The following is a 21025-nucleotide window of genomic DNA, read 5'->3' on the forward strand; positions in this document are numbered from 1 at the left end:
GAAGGCAAGGAACTCTCCTACCTCATGGAGATTGAAACCCACACTACTGGAACACCACTGGACTAATGAGGAGATGAAAAGAAATTAAAAAATTCTTTGAGTTGAATAACAAGGAGGACACCGATTTCCTAAATGTATGGGATGCAGCAAAAGCAGTAATAAGAAGAAAATATATAGCAATATAAGCTCACAACAAGAAACAAGAACTCAAAGAAACAACATAATCTCACATCTCAAAGAACTAGAAAAAGAACAACAAAAAAACCTCTAAAACCAGTAGAAGAAAGGAAATAATAAAATTCAAAACAGAAATAAATGAAATTGAAACTAAAAAAAAATCCAAAATATCAATGAAACCAAAAGTTGGTTCTTCGAAAAAATAAATAAAATAGACAAACCCCTAGTCAGGCTCAAAAAGGAAAAACAGGAGAAAGCACAAATGAAAGAGGAGAAATCACAACAGACACAGCAGAAATCACAATAATAATCTAAAACCACTATGAAAAGCTATATGCAAACAAGTTCAAAAATAGAAAAGATGGATAATTTCTTACAACTCTACAATCACCCAAAGCTAGATAAAGAGAACTAGAACACCTAAACAGTCCATTTACAAGCAGTGAAATTGAAATGGTAATCAAAACCCTCCCCAAAACAAAAGCCCAGGACCAGATGGATTTACAAATGAATTCTACCAAACATTCAGAAACGAACTAGTACCTATCCTTCACAAACTCTTTCAAAAAACTGAGTAGGAAGGGATAATACCAAACACGTTCTATGAAGCCAACATTACACTAATACCAAAACTGAACAAGGACAACACACACACACACACACACAAAACAAAAAACAAAAAACAAAAACAAAAAAACTACAGGCCAATCTCTTATGAACACTGATGCAAAAATCCTCAATAAAATTTTAGCTAACAGATTCCACAATGTATCCATAAGATAATTCACCATGACCATGTAGGATTTATTCCAGGGACACAAGGATGGTTCAATATCTGAAAATCAATCAATGTTACCCAACACATCAGCACAAAGAAATATAAAAACCATATGATAATGTCAATAGATGCTGAGAAAGCTTTCAACGAAGTACAACACCCATTTATGATAAAGGCCCTTGAAACTCTCAGGATACAAGGAACATACCTCAACATCATAAAGGCCTTACATGACAAGCCCATAGCCAATATCATTTTCAATGGTGAAAAGCTGAAAGCATTTCCAATTAAGATCTGGAACAAGATAAGAATGTCCACTCTCACCAGTGCTTTTCAATATAATACTGGAAGTCCTAGCCAGAGCAGTAAGACAAGAGAAAGACATACAAGGAATCCAAATAGGGAAGGAAGAAGTCAAACTATCACTAGTTGCAGATGATATGATAATATACATAGAGAACCCCCAAAACTCCATAGAAAAACTAATCAAACTAATCAATCAGTTTAGTAAAGTTGCAGGATACAAAATCAACCGCAAAAATCAGTAGCCTTCCTATACACAAACAATAAATCTGAAGAAGAAATCAAGAAAACCATCCCTTTTATTTTTGAAACAAAAAAAAATCAAATACCTGGGAATAAACTTAACAAAAGTGGTGAAGGACCAATACAAAGAAAACTATAAAACACTGTTAAAAGAAATAGAAGAAGACACAAAGAAATGGAAACACATCCCCTGCTCATGGGTTTAAAGAATTATCTAAATGGCCATCCTACCAAAAGCAATTTACAGATTCAATGCTATTTCAATAAAAATTTCAATGACATTCTTCACATAAATAGAACAAATATTGATGAAATTCATATGGAGCCACCAAAAACCCCACAATAGCCAAAACTCTCCTAAAAAAGAAGGGAATGGAGGTATCACATTCCCAGACTTCAAGCTATACTATAAAGCCATAATAATCAAGACTAAATGGTATTGGAACAAGAACAAACACATGGACCAATGGAACCAAATAGAAAATCCAGAAGTAAGCCCACAGATTTACTGTCAACTAATCTTTGACAAAGGAGCAAAGAATATGCACTGGAGCAAAGAAAATTTGTTCAATAAATGGTGCTGGGAAAACTGGATAGCTACATGCAAAAGAATGAAGCTTGACTACTACTTCACACCATGCACAAAAGCCAACTCAAAAAAGATTAATGAACTAGACATAAGATCTGAAACCATAAAATATATACAAGGAAATATAGTCGAAACACTACATGACATACACCTCAGTAACATCTTCAAAGACTCATCACCCAAAGCAGTGATAGTGAAGGCAAAGATAAACAGCTGGAACTACATCAAATTAAAGAGCTTCTGCACAACAAAAGAGACAGTAACCAAAACAAAGAGACACCCCACAGATTGGGAGAAAATTTTTGTGCACAACACTAATGATAAAGGACTGATGACAAAAATCGACAAAAAGCTGAAGAGATTCAACAAAAACAAAGTAAACAACCCAGCCAAAAATGGGCAGAAGAGCTAAAAAGAAACTTCTCCAAAGAGGAAATGCAAATGGCCAACAGGCATATGAAAAAATGTTCAACATCACTTGTAATCAGAGAAATGCAAATCAAAATTTCAACTAGATACCATCTCACACCAGTGAGAATGGCACATATTAAAAAAACTAGCAACAACAAATGTTGGTGAGGATGTGGAGAAAAAGGAACTCGCCTGCACTGCTGGTGGGAATGCAAACTATGAACAGCTGTGTGGAGATTCCTCAGTTTGCTAAAGATGGAGTTTCCATATGATCCAGCAATTCCACTCCTAGTATTTACCCAAAGGACACAGAAACATTAATTCAAAAGAGCACCTGCACCCCTATGCTTATAGCAACACTATTTACAATAACTAAGCTATGGAAATAATCCAAATGCCCCAAAATAGATGACTGAATCAAGAAGATGTGGTACATAGACACAATGGAATATTCCTCAGCAATCAAAAAATATAAATTCATGCAATTTGCAGCAACATGGATGGAGCAGGAAGGGATCATGCTCAGCGAAATAAGCCAGAAAGAAAAAGAAAAATACCAGATGGTCTCACTCATAGCAGGAATTTAGAAAACCTAAATAGACCAGGAAAAAGACTAATTATAATAAAGCAAAAATCAAAATCAACAAACAACTATAAACCAGAGACACACTATGGCAGGGGTGGGGGGGGGTAAGGGGAGAGGCAGAGAATGGAGTAGGATCAAAACAAGGGTGGTGGAAACTGTATGGGGACTATAACCAAGATGATAATGCATATATCCTGCAAAAATGAAAAATGATGTAAAAATATATAAAAAACAAAAACAACAGCAACAAAAAACAACCACTCAAGAATAAGTGTTGAGGAGGACGCAGAGAAAGAAGAACCCAATTGGGTTGGTGGGAACATAAAATGGTGCAACCATTATGGAAAGCAATTTGGATGTATCTTAAGAAATTAGAAGTGGAAGGCCTCCCTGGTGACACATGGGTTGAAGTCTCGCCACTGTGAAGATATCACCAGTCACTGCTGCATGAGTTCGATCCCCGGCCAGGGAGCAACCCACATATCACAGCAGACCTCTCCTCTCTCGCCTGCTGCTCCCCTCAGCAGTGTGTTTCAGTAGATCTGCCCACTCTGCTCTGCACTCTGTCTTTGGTGAATCCTCTTACCACCCTCACCTCTGGCCTAGACCCTACTTCTTGTATGTATAAATAAGTAAAAACAAATCTTTTTTTGTTTTTACTTATTTATTTATTTGTTTGTTTATTTATTCATTTATTTATACAAGCACTGGGTACAGTCAGAAGCACGGGAGGGTGAGAGAATTCACCAGAGCCAGAGCGGGGAGCAGAATAGGCAGAGAGAGGAAGTACATTGCTGAGGGGAGCAGCAGGCGGCAGGAGAGGTCTGCACCATGTGGGACCCTACTCCGGTGGCCGGGGAGCAGCTGGGGATTGAACCGGCATTGCAGAGACTGCGGGCAGCTTTGCAACCCAGCGTTCAACCACTGCACCACTGGGGAGGCCCTAAACAATAAATATTTAAAAAAAATTTGAAGTGGAAATCCATATAACCTCGCAATTTATCTGAACCATCAACACAAATAACTACATACTCTGCATCGTTTATTGCAGCACTATGTACAGCAACTTGGACATGATATCATCCTAAATGCCCATGATAAATGATTGTATTGGGAAGATGTGGCATATCCACATTATGAAATAGTACTCAGTTGTAAGGAAAGATGAAACACAGCCATTTACACAAAATTGAGGGAGACAAATACTTAACATTTACATATCAGATATTTGACAAAGTGAATACAAAAACCAGTAGGTATTAATGCAATGAGGGCTCTGAAGTTAAGATGGAAGGAAAATAATATAATGCAAGACCTTAACCCTTAAACAAAATGCCATTGCAACTGCATTGCATTGTAAATCTACTACATTTGAGAACAATTAGAAAGGAGTTCAAGAAATAATTACTCAGATTTCCCCCCCCCCCTGGTGTTTTACAAGGTATTCTAACTCCAGGGTACAGATTGAGGGGTAGAATACTTCTAAAACTATTTCTTTGAGTCTACTGCTGGGCATTGCTAAAGTAGCCTGAACAGGCTTCAGAGAATGAGCGTTACCACCAAATTCACCCTCAGAAACAGCAGTGAAACAGCAGCAGTGTGGGGTAAGTGGTGATTAAATCAAGGTAGGACTCTGGTTTTAGCCTGGCTGCATATTATAATCATTTAAAATAAAACTTAAAAAAAATGAAGCATGACTCCTACCTCAGAGATTCTGATTTGATTATATTGACTTGACTCAGAACTGGACATCTATAGTGTTCACCCACTTAACCATGCTCTCAAACATGTATACCAAGACTGAGAACCAGAGGTGTTGAGTAAACTACTGAAAGGAGTGAATTTTGGACATTGATATTAGGTCTGAATCAATTTTATAATTTATAAATTATGTCATATTATAAATTCCTTTGCCTTTTTTGACTTAAAACATTCTTTTCTGAAAATTAACAATAACAGTAATGACTGCCCCATCCATCTCTCAAGTGTTGGGGTTAGGACTATGGGGGGGGTGCTGTAAGAGAAATATCTTTTTAAGTGAAATCAGTGTGTTGCTGGAAAGAAACAGACACATGGACAGAGAGTTACAGGTCTGGGTTCTTACCTAAGATAGGAGTAACCGATGAAAATGTTTTAAAGTCTATTTGTTATCCAGATAATTTCTACATATTGCACTGATGATTTTTTTTTCCTGATATTGGATGACATTAGGCAATCAACCACAAATAATAATTTAGGCTTTCACAATTACTACTCATTCATAAAATTATATTGGTTCCCCTCACATTCCCTAAATCTGTCTGATGCCCTATGTATAGGGTAATTTTGGAATAAAATCAAGACATTCACACATAGCACATCCCAGAGTTTACTCCACTGAATGGTAGTTCTAGATTTCCTTTTATCAGCATTACTTTATAAAAAGGGTACTGCAATAGAATAAGTTTGAAAATTATACAAATTTAATAGGCTTCTTGGGCCTCCCCTGGTGGCACAGGTGGTTGAGCACAGCACTGTGAAGCTCTCCCCAGTCTCTGCAGTGCCAGTTCGATCCCAGCCAGCCTGTGAGGGTCCCACATGGCTCCGTAGACCAATCCTGTCATGTCCCCTGCTCCCCTCAGCAGTGTATTTCATCAGTCTGCCTGTTCTGTTCCCTGCTTTGTCTCTGGTGAATCCTCTCACCCTCCTGCAAATCTGGCCTGTATCCCAGCTCTTGTATAAATAAATTAATTAATTAAAAACAAAACCATAATTTAAAAAAAAATGGTCTTCTTGACTTTGAGATTTTTTTACAGACCCTTTAATATACTGAAGTTTGTTGAAAATCTGTGAGAGAGGTGAGATACAGCTTGCAGAATTCCTCAAACTTATGTGACTACAGATTCTATTCAGCTGACACATTAATGAATCTAACATTTTAAAACCTCCTTGAGAAAAACTGACCTAAGGTGATGCTGCCGAGATATAAAGACCAAAGATGTACAAGACTTGCCCAAGGTCAGCTAGGTGATGTAGACAGAGTAGCTACCTGGGACTAGAATTCAATTGCCCTGTCTCCGAGTCCACTGTCTTTCCACTTCACTCCAATGCCTGTTACCTTTCCCCTTATCAACTGCTTCCATTAAACGAAAGAAAATATATAGACTTACTTTCTGTAAAAGATTTGTAAGTCTCTCGCTGAAAATTTTTTAGTCAAAGGTCAAGAAAATGTTATAGAAAAAAAAGAGACTAAGATTATAAATCTTATATCATAGTGCAACAAGGGGTTTTGACAATGACAACATATACTACACCTATAAAGAAGACAAACAGATCACCCCAAATTCAAAGTTTCTGCTATCATATAGAAAAGTGCAAAGAAAATCACATTTTTGTAATACATGTGATTCTACGTGCCATCTTAGAAGGGCTTACTAAAAACATGTTTATAAAGCTATATAAAATATCTTGAAAGTTATCAGTGAGCTTAACCTCTGGCAATTTGTTCAATAAAGTTCAAGGTCAGGAAGTAATTTTTAGACTAAAACACTATGTTCTCAGTATAATCCACAAAAATCAAATGTTACTGCATTTTAACAAAATAAAAAAAAAAAACAAAAGAAAACCTTAATTAATGAGAATGCCAGAGAGATTCAAATAGTAGTATTTGATGAGAAGAACATCTAATGTGTATGTGGGTGACCGATGACAACTCAGAGAGGCCTGATGTCAAAGTCCTCATTAATCTCTCAAACACTAAGACAGTTATTACAAGGGTGATGATGGTAAAATATACGATAAGGTCAACTATTATAATATTTCCTAGGTATTTTTTTAATGTGGGGTAATAAGATTCTATGGAATCAAAAGTTATTTTCTCATAAGAGTGATCTTTTATAGAAGACAGACATATGTGTAGTAAAATTTTCTGTAGTTTTTGCTGTAAGTGAAAGAAATGTGCCAAACATTTAAAAAGACTGAGAAGTGTCAAGACAGTTAAAACAAAAATGTAAAGAAAGAATGGGTCTTCGTTTTTTCTGTTTCCAAGGAATAAATACATGATTAAACCAAATTTATTGGTATAATATACCAAATATGAAATACCAAATTTGGTATATTATATTTTGGCATATAATATAATATACCAAGTTTGGTATAATATTCCAAATTAACACAATTTGGTAAATTTTTCTGATGATGACTAGCATATAATGAGTAACTTTGGAAAGACTTAAGTTCTCTGTCCTTAGAGTGTTCTAGCAGAGGTGTGATATACCAAATGAAAGCTGGGGTAAGATGTCATGTAAGATAGATACTTTTAAACTCTGAGACAGAAGAAGTATTTAGGGAAAAAAAAGTATCGAATATATGTGTTGTGACTCTGGTGGTGCCCAACATTATAGCTATTTTAGTTATTAAAGTGTATCTTCTAAGAGCAAAAAAAAAAAAAAAAAAAAAGAAAGAAAGAATGACTGATTTCATTGCAGGTAGGAGGGTAGGAGGCTGGGAGACTTTTTGAATTGTGTTGATCCATCACAAAAGTCTAAAGAAATTAATGGATATTCATTTTTAGACCAGTTTTCTTATAATGAGTTATGTATGGGAAAAATTCTCTTTAGAAGTGAAGAAGGGAGTGGTGCAAATTGCTTTAGAAAAGAATAGGCATTTAGCGAAAAATATAGAGTGTGACACAGCTGGTAAATCACAGATCTAAATAATTTCTACTTCCCTTGGTGGAGGAGAGAAGAAAAAGAAGAAAAAAAAAATGTTGGGCAGTAAAGGGAAAGGAGGTGGAAGAGAATGACAATAGAGAGCATTAATAAATATTTTGTGGTTGATGTAAAATAACTGGTCTTTTGGGGTGGCTTCAGTGATTTACTTTTCTTTATTCTGTCAGGGTCATTTTTATTTCACAATATTATAAAATGAATCATTTTCTTTCATTTCCAAATTCAGCTTGGCAGTTGCCTTGGAAGTACTAATTATGCCTTCCTTACATAAGAAAGGAAAGACCTATTATTGTTGAAGGTTCATTTTTTTAAAAGTATGTTTAAACTCAAAACAGTTAAGGATTATGTCACAGCTATTTTTGAAATCATTACATCTACAATGAACAGCAAGACAATGGTAATGGAAAAATAGCATGGTGCTGGCGAAACTACTTAGACTTTGAGATTTGTTGTTTTAAGATTTTGAAAATAATGCTAAAAATTGAAACAAAACTTTAAGGAACCGGCACACAAGATCTAGCATGATATTACCATGGCAACAATTACAGACTACCAGAAATGCTGAATTTTTACATAACAATGAGTCATAGGTCACAACATCTACTATCTAAAACAGTAATTACTTGAAAATGAAACTGTCCTCTTCATTCCTCAATTTAGCACTGTGGAGAAGCTTGACATTACACTTTATCCCTTGATCAACAAACAAAGCTTATTTCTAGAGAGAAGTTATTAGGTCTCTTGTCCTAATACTTTTCTGTTTCAGAAAATGACCTTTGGGTTATCTGCAAGTGCGAAATTTGACCACTGGGACTAAACACAATCAACAGAGCATGAAAATAGGCCCAATTAATACAAAACTTGGGGTTTCCTGTTCAAAATTTGCATTTGCTGTAGAAATTACTTTTCTGTTGAGATTGTATGAGTTCTTCCTTCCCAAACACTTCTCAGGAGATTGTCAGAGGTAATGGCTCTTTGCAGACATAGATTACAGGCCCTGTTTTACAAGAGAAGACATATGACTAAATATAATTATTGTACTGAAAACTGTCTCTATTAATTTCCAGTACTTAATTATTATCCTTTAGGTTTGCTATGAAACAGTAAGTGGAGATGAAGCAGATTTATTAAGTGCAAAACCAAAGGCTTTACCACTTATAATTATATTAATTTTGCCTTAGATGTTACATAACTCCATGGCTCAGAAAGGTGGCCATGTGCTGGTGTCAGTCATTACCCAGGACTTGTGAAGCATGTTTACAGCTGACAAATAAAATAGCCTCACCCTGTCTGAGGGGAAAGCAGAATTAGAATCCATTTGCATACATGATTCAAAGGATGAATTCTTAGAAGTCAGAGACTAGGACTACACTTTGAACAAAGGACCACCGGAACAGAAATGCCATATTGAAGTATATAGTGCTGTTCCCTGTGCTATGTAAAACACTGCCTGAAAACAGCAGTGTCTTTGGTTAACAGGAGATGGATTGTGTTGGAAGAACAACACATAATCTCTGTGCCTTAAGTATCTAAGAAAATTGATAAAAAATTAGATTCCTTTTTTAGATTGTCAACAAATCAGATTAAATTGTACCTATACTTTTAAAATTTCTCACCACAAAATCTGCTGTCCCTTCTTTTCTACTTCTGCCCCATGGTTGCTTATATATTGAAATTCTGTAGTGAAACCCTCAACCCTATTATGACTGTATTTGCAGATGGAGGCTTTGGAAGATAGTGAAAATTAAGTGATTTACAGGTGGGGCCCTTAAAGGTGGAGGGGGGTTGAGGGAGAGGAGAAACTGGTAGATATCCCAGGATAGCATCAGGACAGCATAGAAGAAAGACCCCAGCTGGTGAAGGCAAGAAAATAGTTGTTTGTAAACCAGGAACAGAGATTCCACCAGGAACTGTAGGGGCTAGAAACTTCATCTTTAACTTCCCAGCTTTCAAAACTGTGAGAAAATAAATTTCTGTTGTTTATGGCAACGAGAGTATGGTATTTACTTATGGCAGTCTGAATCCTCTAAGACAGTCATACACTGGAAGACAAAGAACTTCATAAACATATGCACAGCTTTGCTTGAGTCACACTTACCATTAGTAATCTGTCTCCTACTTGCAACCTTCCATCTTTCTGTGCAGCTCCTCCATCTATAATTTTAGTTACATAAATGCTGTTGTCTCCAGGAATGTGTTGGTTCCCCACACCTCCTGCAATACTGAAACCTAAACCTGTGGAAAAGAAAAGACAAAAAAAAAAAATGCTTTTTTTCTTCTTTTATTTTTTTTAAGAAAATGCAACTAGCCACATTTCAATAGTCTAAAAAATTAATCTCAATTTATTACAGCAATAGATAACAGTAAGGATTCCACTTCAATTAATTTTGTTCTTTAAATATTTTAAGGTTTATTGATTAATGTTAATGAGGCAAAGCTCTTGAGGCAATCTTAAGTGGATATTAGTTTTGTTCTATTTCAAGACTGTACACCTGTTATTTTTCTCTAGCTAATCAGCTTGTAATGGGTGACTGGCCAGAATAAGGGTCAAGCAAAAGGACATACGAGGGTAGCAGATGAGCCAGGAAAAACTGAACTAGAATTGTGCTTATGTTGACTCTACAGGCTCATCTTCATTGTTGTTATACTAACATAGAGAACAAAAATAATGCCATCCTTGGGCACAGACCTCCTGACATTTCAGGGAGAAAAGTCCAGCTGTTACAAAATACAACACATTCTGAGCCAAGAGTCAAGAAGAAGATACACTGGATACTTATGTAATAATTTCAGAGAAGAGGTAAGGAAGATGAGTTATTAGGAAAAAAATTCACTACTGGCCATTAAAAAAAAATGACTCATAGAATCTTTAAAGGTGGAAGAATAAAATAATGTTTCTCAGAGTATGAATAAATACACATTCAGTACAATATTTGCAACAAATCTTTTCATTTTAAATCACAACTAACATGCAAATTACGCAGAAAATTAGATATAAATCAAAGCCCTTTGTTGCTAAAGTAGAGAATTTCTGGAACTTATTCTTCTTAAGAAATTTTTAAAAAATGATAAAACAGTCAAAGATTTTGGCATATTATACAACAATGATAAAAAATACTTAAAATACTTTATTTCTGTTTTTATTGAATAAATATTATGTAGGATTATGTACTCTCAAGATGGTACAAATGATTAATGGAAAAAATAGTGGCATAACAAATTAAAATTTTATACAATTTTAATTTGAATTGATTACATTTGAAATGATTTTTTAAAATTAGATATAATAGTTGCAAAAATTGAGTGGGAAATGGATTTAAATTATATTGTAATTAAAATAAGTGCTATTTTTTCCTACTGGTGTGTAATTACTATATTTTGACACTTTAATATTCCAGAGATCTCTGAATATATTTGTTTGCCTCAGATATAAACAATCTGTTTATCATGAAAAAGATGACCAAGAGAAAATAAAATCACCTCAAACTCTTCTTTCCTATGAAATTAAAAATGTACAACAGCTCATATTTTCCAAAACTGTTGCTTCATATTTACATATGAATAGAGGTGTTTAAAATATATATTTATAAAAATTTCATAGCTACATATAAGATCAATCTATTGCATTTATACAGAAATCACTCTAAAGAAAAGGTTAAATAAATCTGGGCATACAGCAGGGTTGGGGAAGAAAGAGAGCTCAAAACAGGGGAGGGAATGCACATGGAACTATGGTAATGGTTCATGGGTATTATGGTGGTGGGAGAGCAACTGGGGCTACAACTGAAGGGAGAAATCAAACACTGTACAACAATAAATAATGATATAAGAGAATAAATTAATTTAATTTAAAAAAGAGTAAAAAGAAATCTGGGGATTCTGATTTGCCTCCATTTATATCAATAGCAAATGTCAAAGACAGTTTTAGTTACCAAAGATTTTTTTTTAATATTTATTTATTTATGCATACAAGAACTGGGGGACAGGCCAGAGGTGCAGGGGGTGAGAGGATTCACCAGAGACAGAGTAGGGAGCAAAACAGGATCCACTGAAATACATTGCTGAGGGAAGCAGCGGGTGAGACAGGAGAGGTCTGCCGCGCCATGTGTGTAGCTCCCTGGCTGGCCAGGGATTGAACTCCTGCTGCAGAGGCTGCAGACAGCTTCACAGTGCTGTGCTTAATCCCATGTGCCACTAGGGAGGCCCTAGATCTAAGGAAACAAATTATCACCATAGCCAAGGTCAAGTCCAACAAAGGGAATAACCATGTAGCTGACATTTGAAGTTGAAGATTGTCCCAACCAAGACAATGTAATCACTATTGATACCACAGCTATAAAAATATAAATATATTTGCTAACAAGGAAATAATTATTTTTTTCTGAGATTATGTTTAAATCTTCATTTGAACTGGTGACTCAGTCAAGTTGAAGCAAGAAAGCCAGGGAATGTCTCTGAAGGTAAGGAACTAATTTTTTCCATGATTTCTCTTACTTTGATGATATATAGATATAGTTGAAAAGCAATCAACACTTAATCAACACTCAACCATAATCTAGATACTCAACTCAACAAGTAAATGTGTAGCTTATATTTACATCCAAAAACAAGAGCATATTCCATGTTATGAAATTGATCCTGGGCCTCCCTGGTGGCCTAGTGATTAAAGTCTCAGCATTATCACCATGATGGCTGGAGTTCGATCCCAGACAGGGAGCTAATCCCCAAGGTGCAGTACGCCTCTCCTGTCTCACTGGCTGCTCCCCTTTAGCAGTGTATTTCAGTAAATCCACCTGTTCTGCTCTCCACTCTGTTTCTGGTGAATCCTCTCACCCCTAAATCTATGTTCTACACCCCAGTTCTTCTACTCAAAAATAAAATTTAATTAAAATAATAAAATTAATCCTGTTCCTATTTATTCAATAATTAAATCAACCTCATATCCATTTATTCAACAAGCTTCTCCTGAGTATATACTATACATTATTTAATCAGTTACCATTGATTGTAATCCACATAAATGAAAAGGAATGAAAGGCCAGAAACTTTAAATGATGATGACCCATGAATGAGTTCACATGAGAGTGTGGTTAAATCTGGCTGAAGCTATGTTCTAAACCCATATGATGCCATTGATTTTTGGAGGACTACCCTGAAGACAAACACAGGTTAATGCCACTGAGTAATGATACAAAGTACAAGTGATCATTTCAGAGGAAACTGGTGCCGCTTGCACACACTCTGTTAAAGCAAGAGCAGACTGTTTATATTATAGAACCATTCTCTCTCCTGTAGAGCTAATATTCCCCTTCTTCATTCCACTCCAGACACCCATGCGGTCTTGATATTTCAGCACACCAGACATATGTTCACTTAGGACCTTTCCTCTACCTTTACCTACTGCTGAAACATATTTTCTTTGGGTCTTTGGAAAATCTCAATTTGTCTAGGAGCCTGAAGCTGACCTCTATCTAATACTGTCCTCTAACCATATACATCACTTCCTATCCTGCTCTACTTTTCATTTTCCCCAAGCGGTTATTACTCTGTAACATGCTATAGGTCAATTATGCATTTAATATGTTTATTATATATCTCTGTGGTGAAACTATAAAAACTCCATAATGATAGCATTTTTTGTCTGTTTTAGTTCTTAGATCAAGGCCAGGGACATAATATGGACTCAAAGAAGGAATGAATCAATAAATAAATGAATGACACATGCCTCTGAGAAAGCCTCTGGTAAAGGCAAAGTTAGTGCTTTGAGTGAGTGAAAACAGCTTAGAAAGTGAGTGCTGTTAGCTGGAGTTGTAACTGTAGAAGACATGCTAATGCCTCAGGTGAACTCTGATTATCTCTCTTATCAGGGTTTATGCTAACCAGGGTCAGGCACTGGGAAATCAATAGTGCCAGATTTGCAAATATGCAAGTTTCATCTGTAATAAGGGACTAGAGGAAGAGGAATCGATGTTCTATATTTATTGGGACCTATGAGAATAAAAATTCTCTGCTTGCAATAAAGTCTCTGTTTTCTTTTTTTAAACAACAGATACTCAAACACCCTGACATCATGGAACTGACTCTAATGGGGTCTACAATAGTACTAGTGCTAGATGAGCCTGATGGAACATGACTTCTTAGAGGAACAGGACAAGAATCAACAGAAAGTTCAGAATCTGGGCTGCATCTTCAAGGTTAAGTTAGAATAGATAAAAGAGAACTCACCTTTGAAACCACATATCCTCTCTATTTCTGACTGACTAAATGACTGAAGAGTTATCTGACCTGACTTAGGTCATACAATGCTCATAAAAATCTCAGCTCTGTTGAGCTAGAAATTGAGCAGAAATGCCTGGAAAAGTCTCAAAAAAGTATTTATGATAAGATGAGCTAGAATGATCCCTATCAAGATAAATACAATGAGTAGTACAGAGATTTGTGTGAGGCAAAATAAAAATAGCAAAAACACTATTTTGGGGAAAGTGACCAATTTAGAGAGTTGATCACTATTTTAAAAAGAAGTGTTGGTAATAGTAAAAAAAAAAAAAAATCTCTGGATAATTAAATGATAGCAAACTAGTCAATGATAAATTAAATTCAGTGAAAAAGAATTTGTAGGTCTCACCCAACCAAATGCTGATCCCAGAACTATCTACCACTGAAATTTGCTATAAAAACTAGCTCTAAACATATCTATCATGTACCAGTAATAAACTAAGTTAATTCAGAAAAAATGTAAGTATTAATACAGAAAAGGAAGTAAAATCAGTGAATATTTCATTACTCCTGCAAAAGAAAATAACATGGGAAATTGAAAAACCTAATTCCCCAAGCAATTAACAACTGATCTGTTTGTTTCATGATACATTGATTTAATAAAGTTGGGTTCATCTTTCCTTATTTCTTGCATAGTCCCAAATTAATTCCTCATATTAACACAGAAGATACGGGCCTAGGGGATGACTGAATCTTGTTAAAGGCTTTAATTTACCCTCTTTTTTCTGTACAAAATCTTTTCCTCATTGATAAAAAAAGAACAGGAAGAACAGATCACAGTTCACCCCTTTCCCTCAGTGCTCCCCACGCTGAGGAGGAGGTGTCAGTGAGAGGCGGGCTTGAAAGCAGAAGTCTTGGCAGCATAGATTGATACTGTGCTTGAGAAGCTCAGAATAAAAACTCAAATACTTTAAAGAGTTGCTTGATTACAATGTACCCATATATTTTTGTGGGTGTAAAGAACTAAGCCCCATGATGTCTTATAACTAATAACTTGGTTCAACTTCATTTTCTATGACTTTATGAAGAATATTCTTGGGGCTTATCCAAATAATTCAATGGTAAGTCAACTTCTCTCAGAGTTTATCTAGGTAAGGTGTTGGCTGTTCTACAGAAAACATACGGTATTTTGTACATTCTAATGATGTGTTTTTATTAAAGGAAACACAGAGTCCACCTTGAATCCTGGCGGGTTCTGTTCTAGAAAATAAGCACACAGGCAGGCCATTTGATTTCCTAGGTGCATGCATTTTAGCTTAAAAACAAACAAAAATAACTTTACTTGTGGGTATGGTCGACACCGATAATACTTTTTGAAATTTAGAAAGAAAAATTTTGTTTTAAAAAAAGGCCAGAGGCCTCCCCGATGGCACAGTGGGTTGAGAGCAGCACTGTGAAGCTGTGAAGCTGCAGCCTCTGCAGCGCAGGTTCGATTCCTGGTGGGCCAGGGAGATACCCACATGGCGTGGCAGAACTCTCCTGTCTCACCCGCTGCTCCCCTCAGCAGTGTATTTCAGTAGATCAGCCTGTTCTGCTCCCCACTAAGTCTCTGGTGAATCCTCTCACCCTCCTGCACCTCTGGCCTGTACCTCAGCTCTTGTATATATAAAAATAAAATAAATCTTTAAGAAATAAATAAAGACAGAAATGCATTTTTTATTATAATTCAAGAGACTAATTAATCTCACTTGATACCGTTGATATGGTTAATTGAAAAGCAGTTTTATTTTCTTACTTTGTGGATTTATCCTGGGCTCAAAAGACAAATTTTAGAATTGAGAAAAGTGGTTCTGTTTGAAATTTCTTAGGTAATGGTTCCACGTGCTTATTTTTGCTTAAGGAATCTCTCACAGCTCACTCAATTAACTTACCAAACACTGCAAGCTTTTCCTCTGATTTTTGTATCTCATATTACCCATTCATATTTGCCACACAGAGAATTAATGCTTACTTTACTGTGAAAAAGTCCCCTTTCTATATATATCTTTTCTGATTTCCCTTTGCTTAAAGAGGTGAGTATTAATTGTCTTTCTAAATCTAAATCTCCTCTAGCACTCTAGGTCTTCACTCATTATTCTTTTCTGCCTCCTCTAGAATACTCAGGTTTGTACCAACAATGCTTCTCTTCTGGTATTGACTATGTCTCTGTCCTATCCTGAAAAATATATTTCTTCAACTTGCTGCAGATTTCTTACAGTAAGAGCTAAAGTTTTTAAACAATGATCAATCTTTCTAATTCTGTCTCCTAATCACACACACCTTTCTCAGTCTTATCCATCTTGCTCCATACTTCACAACCACATGACATATGTTATGGGCTGATTTATGTCCCCCTCAAAAATAAGCCTAAATGCTAGGCCCTGGTTTCTGGACATGTAAACCTTTTTGGAAATGGAGTCTTAGCAGATGTAAACAATTAGAGGTACAAACCCTAATTGTGTGATAATTAGGGGCACAACCCACGAGAGGGAGGAGTTGCTTTAGCAGAGGGCCCCCTACATGTATTGACTCCAGAAGCCATGAACACTGGGGCCCCTATGACCCGGTACTGCACTGGATAAGGGGGTGCACAGCAGGCACCCAGATGGAGGGTGCATTGCTGAAGAGCTGGAGAGGTGGGGACAGAATGTTGGGGCTGTTTGCTTGAACGTAAGGTCACACAGAACAGTTGTAGCCTGTTTTAGGTCAGAACAAAAGTTCTCTAGAGAAGGAGACTAGTCCTGAAGTCTAGGCTGAGCTGTCTGAATACCTGGCACTCCATACACCAGGGGTGAGACATCGAAAAATCCAGTTACCCCCACAAAGAAATGCTTCACAATGGGAAGTTCAAATTCCTTAGTCTACTAGAGATGAGGCGCTGATGCTTACTGCCCTGGTCCTCTTTTATACTTACTACTCCTCACTAGAAACAGCCCCATGGCTATTCCAACAGCTGCAGAAACAATGGTTGAAAATATATCCTTACTAAACCCATACAAAATAAAAAATGAGGACACAGAACAAAAATCACTTAACAGAACCAAAAGCCCTAAATGGAGCCCTAACCAGCAGAGTTGTTGGCATGACAAAAGGGAATTCAGGACAATCCTGGCAATGCAGGTGGAACTTTAAAAAAAACAACAGAAAATATAAAACAACCACAGAATAAAGATAATGAAAATATAAGGCAGCTACATAAGGAGACAATGGAGTTAATAAACACTATAGCTGATTTAAAAAATACAACTGAGGTCCTCAAAAACAGACAAGCAGTAGCAATACAGAAAATGAATGAACTTGAAAACACAATACTGCAGAACGTGAAAATAAGAGAAAAAAGTAATGAAAAAAAAAAAAAGAAAATGGGGTGAGTGCTCCCTAGGCAGCTTAAAAAGAAGCCAAATCTCTATTATGGGGATATCAGAGAGAGAAGTAAAAGAGACTGGCATAGAAAGCCTATTTAAATAATCACTGAAAACCATCTGACACTGGGAAAAGTACTTGGAGTTGTAATCCAAGAGGCCCAAAGAGTTCCAAACAAAATACAACCAAACAGATATACACCAAGATACATAACAAAGCTGTTGAGAACTAATGACAAGGACAGCATATTACAAATATTCTGAGAAACAAAGGTAACATATAAGGGAACACCAATCAAACTCTCAGCAGACTTTTCAGGAAAAACATGGACAGACTAGAAGGAGATATTTAAAGAAAATACTTAAAGAAAAAGGCTTTCTGCCCAGAGTCCTTTACCCAGAAAGATTAGCAATCAAGACAAAAGGAAGAGTAAGGAGCTTCACTAAAAATTAAAACCTAAAATAATTATCAACACCAAGCCACACATGGAAGAAATCCTAAAGGGTTTACTATAAAACCACAACAATGGATAGTGAGGCAACAGATAAATGACTCAACATGGATGAAGAAAGCAATAATGTGGTCCAGCCAGAGACCAGACAGTCTAATGAGTCACACAAATATCACATCATATACTAACCTCAGCAGAATACTCAAACCAAAAATAGTAGATATAGTACATAAGATGATGGAAATGGAACTTAAACAAAACATAATAGAATGCCCTCAAAAAAAAAAAAAAAGACAAGACAAACCAAAAACAAAAGGCCAAAATATAACAAAATGGCAATAAGCACTAATATCTCAAGAATGACCTTAAACATAGATGGCCTGAATAACCAGTCAAAGTTAAAACTTTCCATTATTTGCAAGAAACTCACCACCAAAACAAAGCACAGAATTAAAGGCAAGTTGACAGTTATACTAGCAAATGACAACCCCCGAAAAATCAGCAAAGTTATACAGTTATATCTGGTAAAACAGACTTTCAATTAAGAAAAGTAATAAAAGATAAAGAAATACAGTATATTATGATTAATGCTCTATTATAACAAGAAGAAAGAACATTCATAAACATATATTTCCCAAATGATGAAGTGCCAATTTACATCAGGCTATTACTAACACAATTTAAGGATGATGTTAATAATAAAAAATAAGAAGGGAGCTTCATAACCTTCTTACAATAATGGACAGATCAACCAAAGTATAAATAAGCAAACAGCAGCTTTAAATAGATCTAAAAAAAGAAAAAAAGAAAAAAGAACAAATAGATCTAACAGACATCTACACAACACTTCACCCCAAAACCCAAAATGGCTGCATACACATTGTTTTCAGGTGAACATGAATATTTTCTTTTCTTTTTTTCCCCTGATATGGCTGATTTTTATTTTTAAAATGTATTTACTTATTTATTTTTTAATGAAGTCCCTTTCTCTGACATCCTTGACTGACAGTATAGGATTTCTCCCCTTAGGTGTGGTCACTGTCCTGCTCCATCAGAGTCCACTATATTGCCCTCCCACTGTTTCCACCCTTCTCCTCTCCCTTCTGCCTACCCTTTCCCCTCCTTCCCTCCTGGATGCCACAAATCTCTGGCCAGCTTTCCACTTTATCTTTGTATGACCCTTTGGAAAACTGGATGAGTCCATCACTTGGTTTGTAAATAAAGTTTTATTGACACACACAGTCATTCGGTTAAAGTGAGATTATATTGAGTTAGGGTGATCCAATGATCGGTGCCCTTGCAGAAGAGGAAATTAGGACACAGAAACACTGAGACACACAGGAAGAATGTGTGTGACAACAGAGTCAGAGATCTGTGTAATGCGTCGGGAAGTCAAGGAACGCCAGGGACTGCCAGCAACTGCTAAAACAGAGAACAAACTCTCCCAGAAGTCTCCAGAAGTAATCAATCTTGCTGACACCCTGATCTCAGATGTTTCAGATATTAGGTTCCAGAACTGTGTGAGCATAAGTTTCTGTTGTTTTAATCAAACAGTTTGTTGTGACAGCCATCCCAGGACACTAATATAGCATTTAATCCCTATGGTTAGAGCAGCTGTATATATATAACTCTATATAGGTATATGTAGATATATCTATATCTACCTCTTTATTTCTAATGGAAATGGTATTGACACATACACACACACACACACACACACACACACACATAGCAATGTCATAGTATCTTGTAGTGGAGAATGAGTGAGCTGACTACAACCAGGTCCACAAGTCAAGGATCCCAGACAGTAATCCACAATTTTCCTCCAACAGGCCTAAATTTTCTTATGTAACTTTGCCCCTTCTGCATTACATAAAACACTGCTGATTGCATGTACTTTCCTACCTATGTACTTCCTGCCTCTTCTATTTTTCTTACTACATGTCTTTCCTTTGCTGATTTGTCTTCATTGCGTTACTCTAATACAGTGATTCTCATAATGTGTTTCTCACCCCAGCAGCATTAGCATCTGATGGGAACTTGTTAGAAATGCAAACTTTTGGGCCTCCCTGATGGTGCAGGCAGTTGAGCACAACACTGTGAAGCTGTCCACAGCCTCTGCAGTGCAGGTTCGATTACCGGCTGGCCAGGGACCTACCCACATGGTGTAGCAGACCTCTCCTGTCTCGCCCGCTGCTCCCCTCAGCATTGTATTTCGTCAGTCTGCCTGTTCTGTTCCCTGCTCTCTCTCTGGTGAATCCTCTCACCTTCCCATCTGGCCTGTACTCCAGTTATTGTATGTATAAATAAATGAATTAAAAAAAAAAAAAGAAATGCACGCTTTCAGACCCTTGCCAGATATCCTGAATCAGAAATTCTGGGGATGCAAGCTACATTTGATGACTACTCTCTGAAGTCATAATTAATCCCCAAGACAGGATCCATAGGATCCTCTTCTCTCTAATATGTTCTTTCTTTCCGGGAATCCAATTTTAGTTTCAATTACCAGTGCTATGTTGCTAAGGACCCCCAAATCCTGTATGTCCAACACTCCTCTTGGACTTTGATTTGTAAACTTAAGTTTACAAGCTTGACAGAATACATTCAAAGCCTCCTTTCAAAACTGATTCCTTTTCTGTATCTTCTGTTTTCTAATTATATTAATATTTCAGATTAAACTGGAAACATTTTTAAAGATTTATTTATTTATGCATAGACCTGGGGTGTAGGCCAGAGGTGTGGGTGCTGAGAGGATTTACTAAAGACAGAATGGGGATCAGAACAGGCAGATTTACTGAAATACACTGCTAAGGGGATCAGCTGGTGAGACAGGAGAGGTCTGCTGCACCGTATGTGGGTTAGCTCCCTGGCCGGGGACTGAACTCAGGCCGTAGCAGTGACAGCATGAATACATGCTAGCACTAAGACTTAATGCCTATGCCACCAGGCAGGGCCAAAACTGGAAACTCTTTGATGTTTGGCATCATATTTAGTCAATACTAGATTCAGGGCTTATTATCCCTATTATGATAAATGGCAGACAAAATTTATTGTAATATAGTAGTTTTTGTTATTTTTATCAGGAGTTTCAGTGAGTGTGTGTGTGTATGTATATATACAAATTACATACGCATGTGTGTATGTGTATATACAAATATGT

General features: G+C 36.4%; 1 protein-coding gene across 3 annotated transcripts in view; it reads right to left on the minus strand.

The window, feature by feature from the left end:
* The window catches only part of LOC119255682 (disks large homolog 2), an 811058-nt gene that overhangs the window by 508147 nt on the left and 281886 nt on the right, over positions 1-21025 (minus strand). For all 3 annotated transcript variants that reach the window (XM_054699571.1, XM_054699570.1, XM_054699569.1), the window contains exon 6: positions 9895-10031. In XM_054699571.1, coding sequence (XP_054555546.1) covers positions 9895-10031 — 137 coding nt within the window. The remainder of the gene's footprint in view (positions 1-9894; positions 10032-21025) is intronic.

This window comes from Talpa occidentalis, unplaced genomic scaffold (assembly GCF_014898055.3).
Source record: "Talpa occidentalis isolate TD23 unplaced genomic scaffold, MPIMG_talOcc4v2.1 talOcc4.3, whole genome shotgun sequence".
NCBI classification, from domain to species: domain Eukaryota; kingdom Metazoa; phylum Chordata; class Mammalia; order Eulipotyphla; family Talpidae; genus Talpa; species Talpa occidentalis.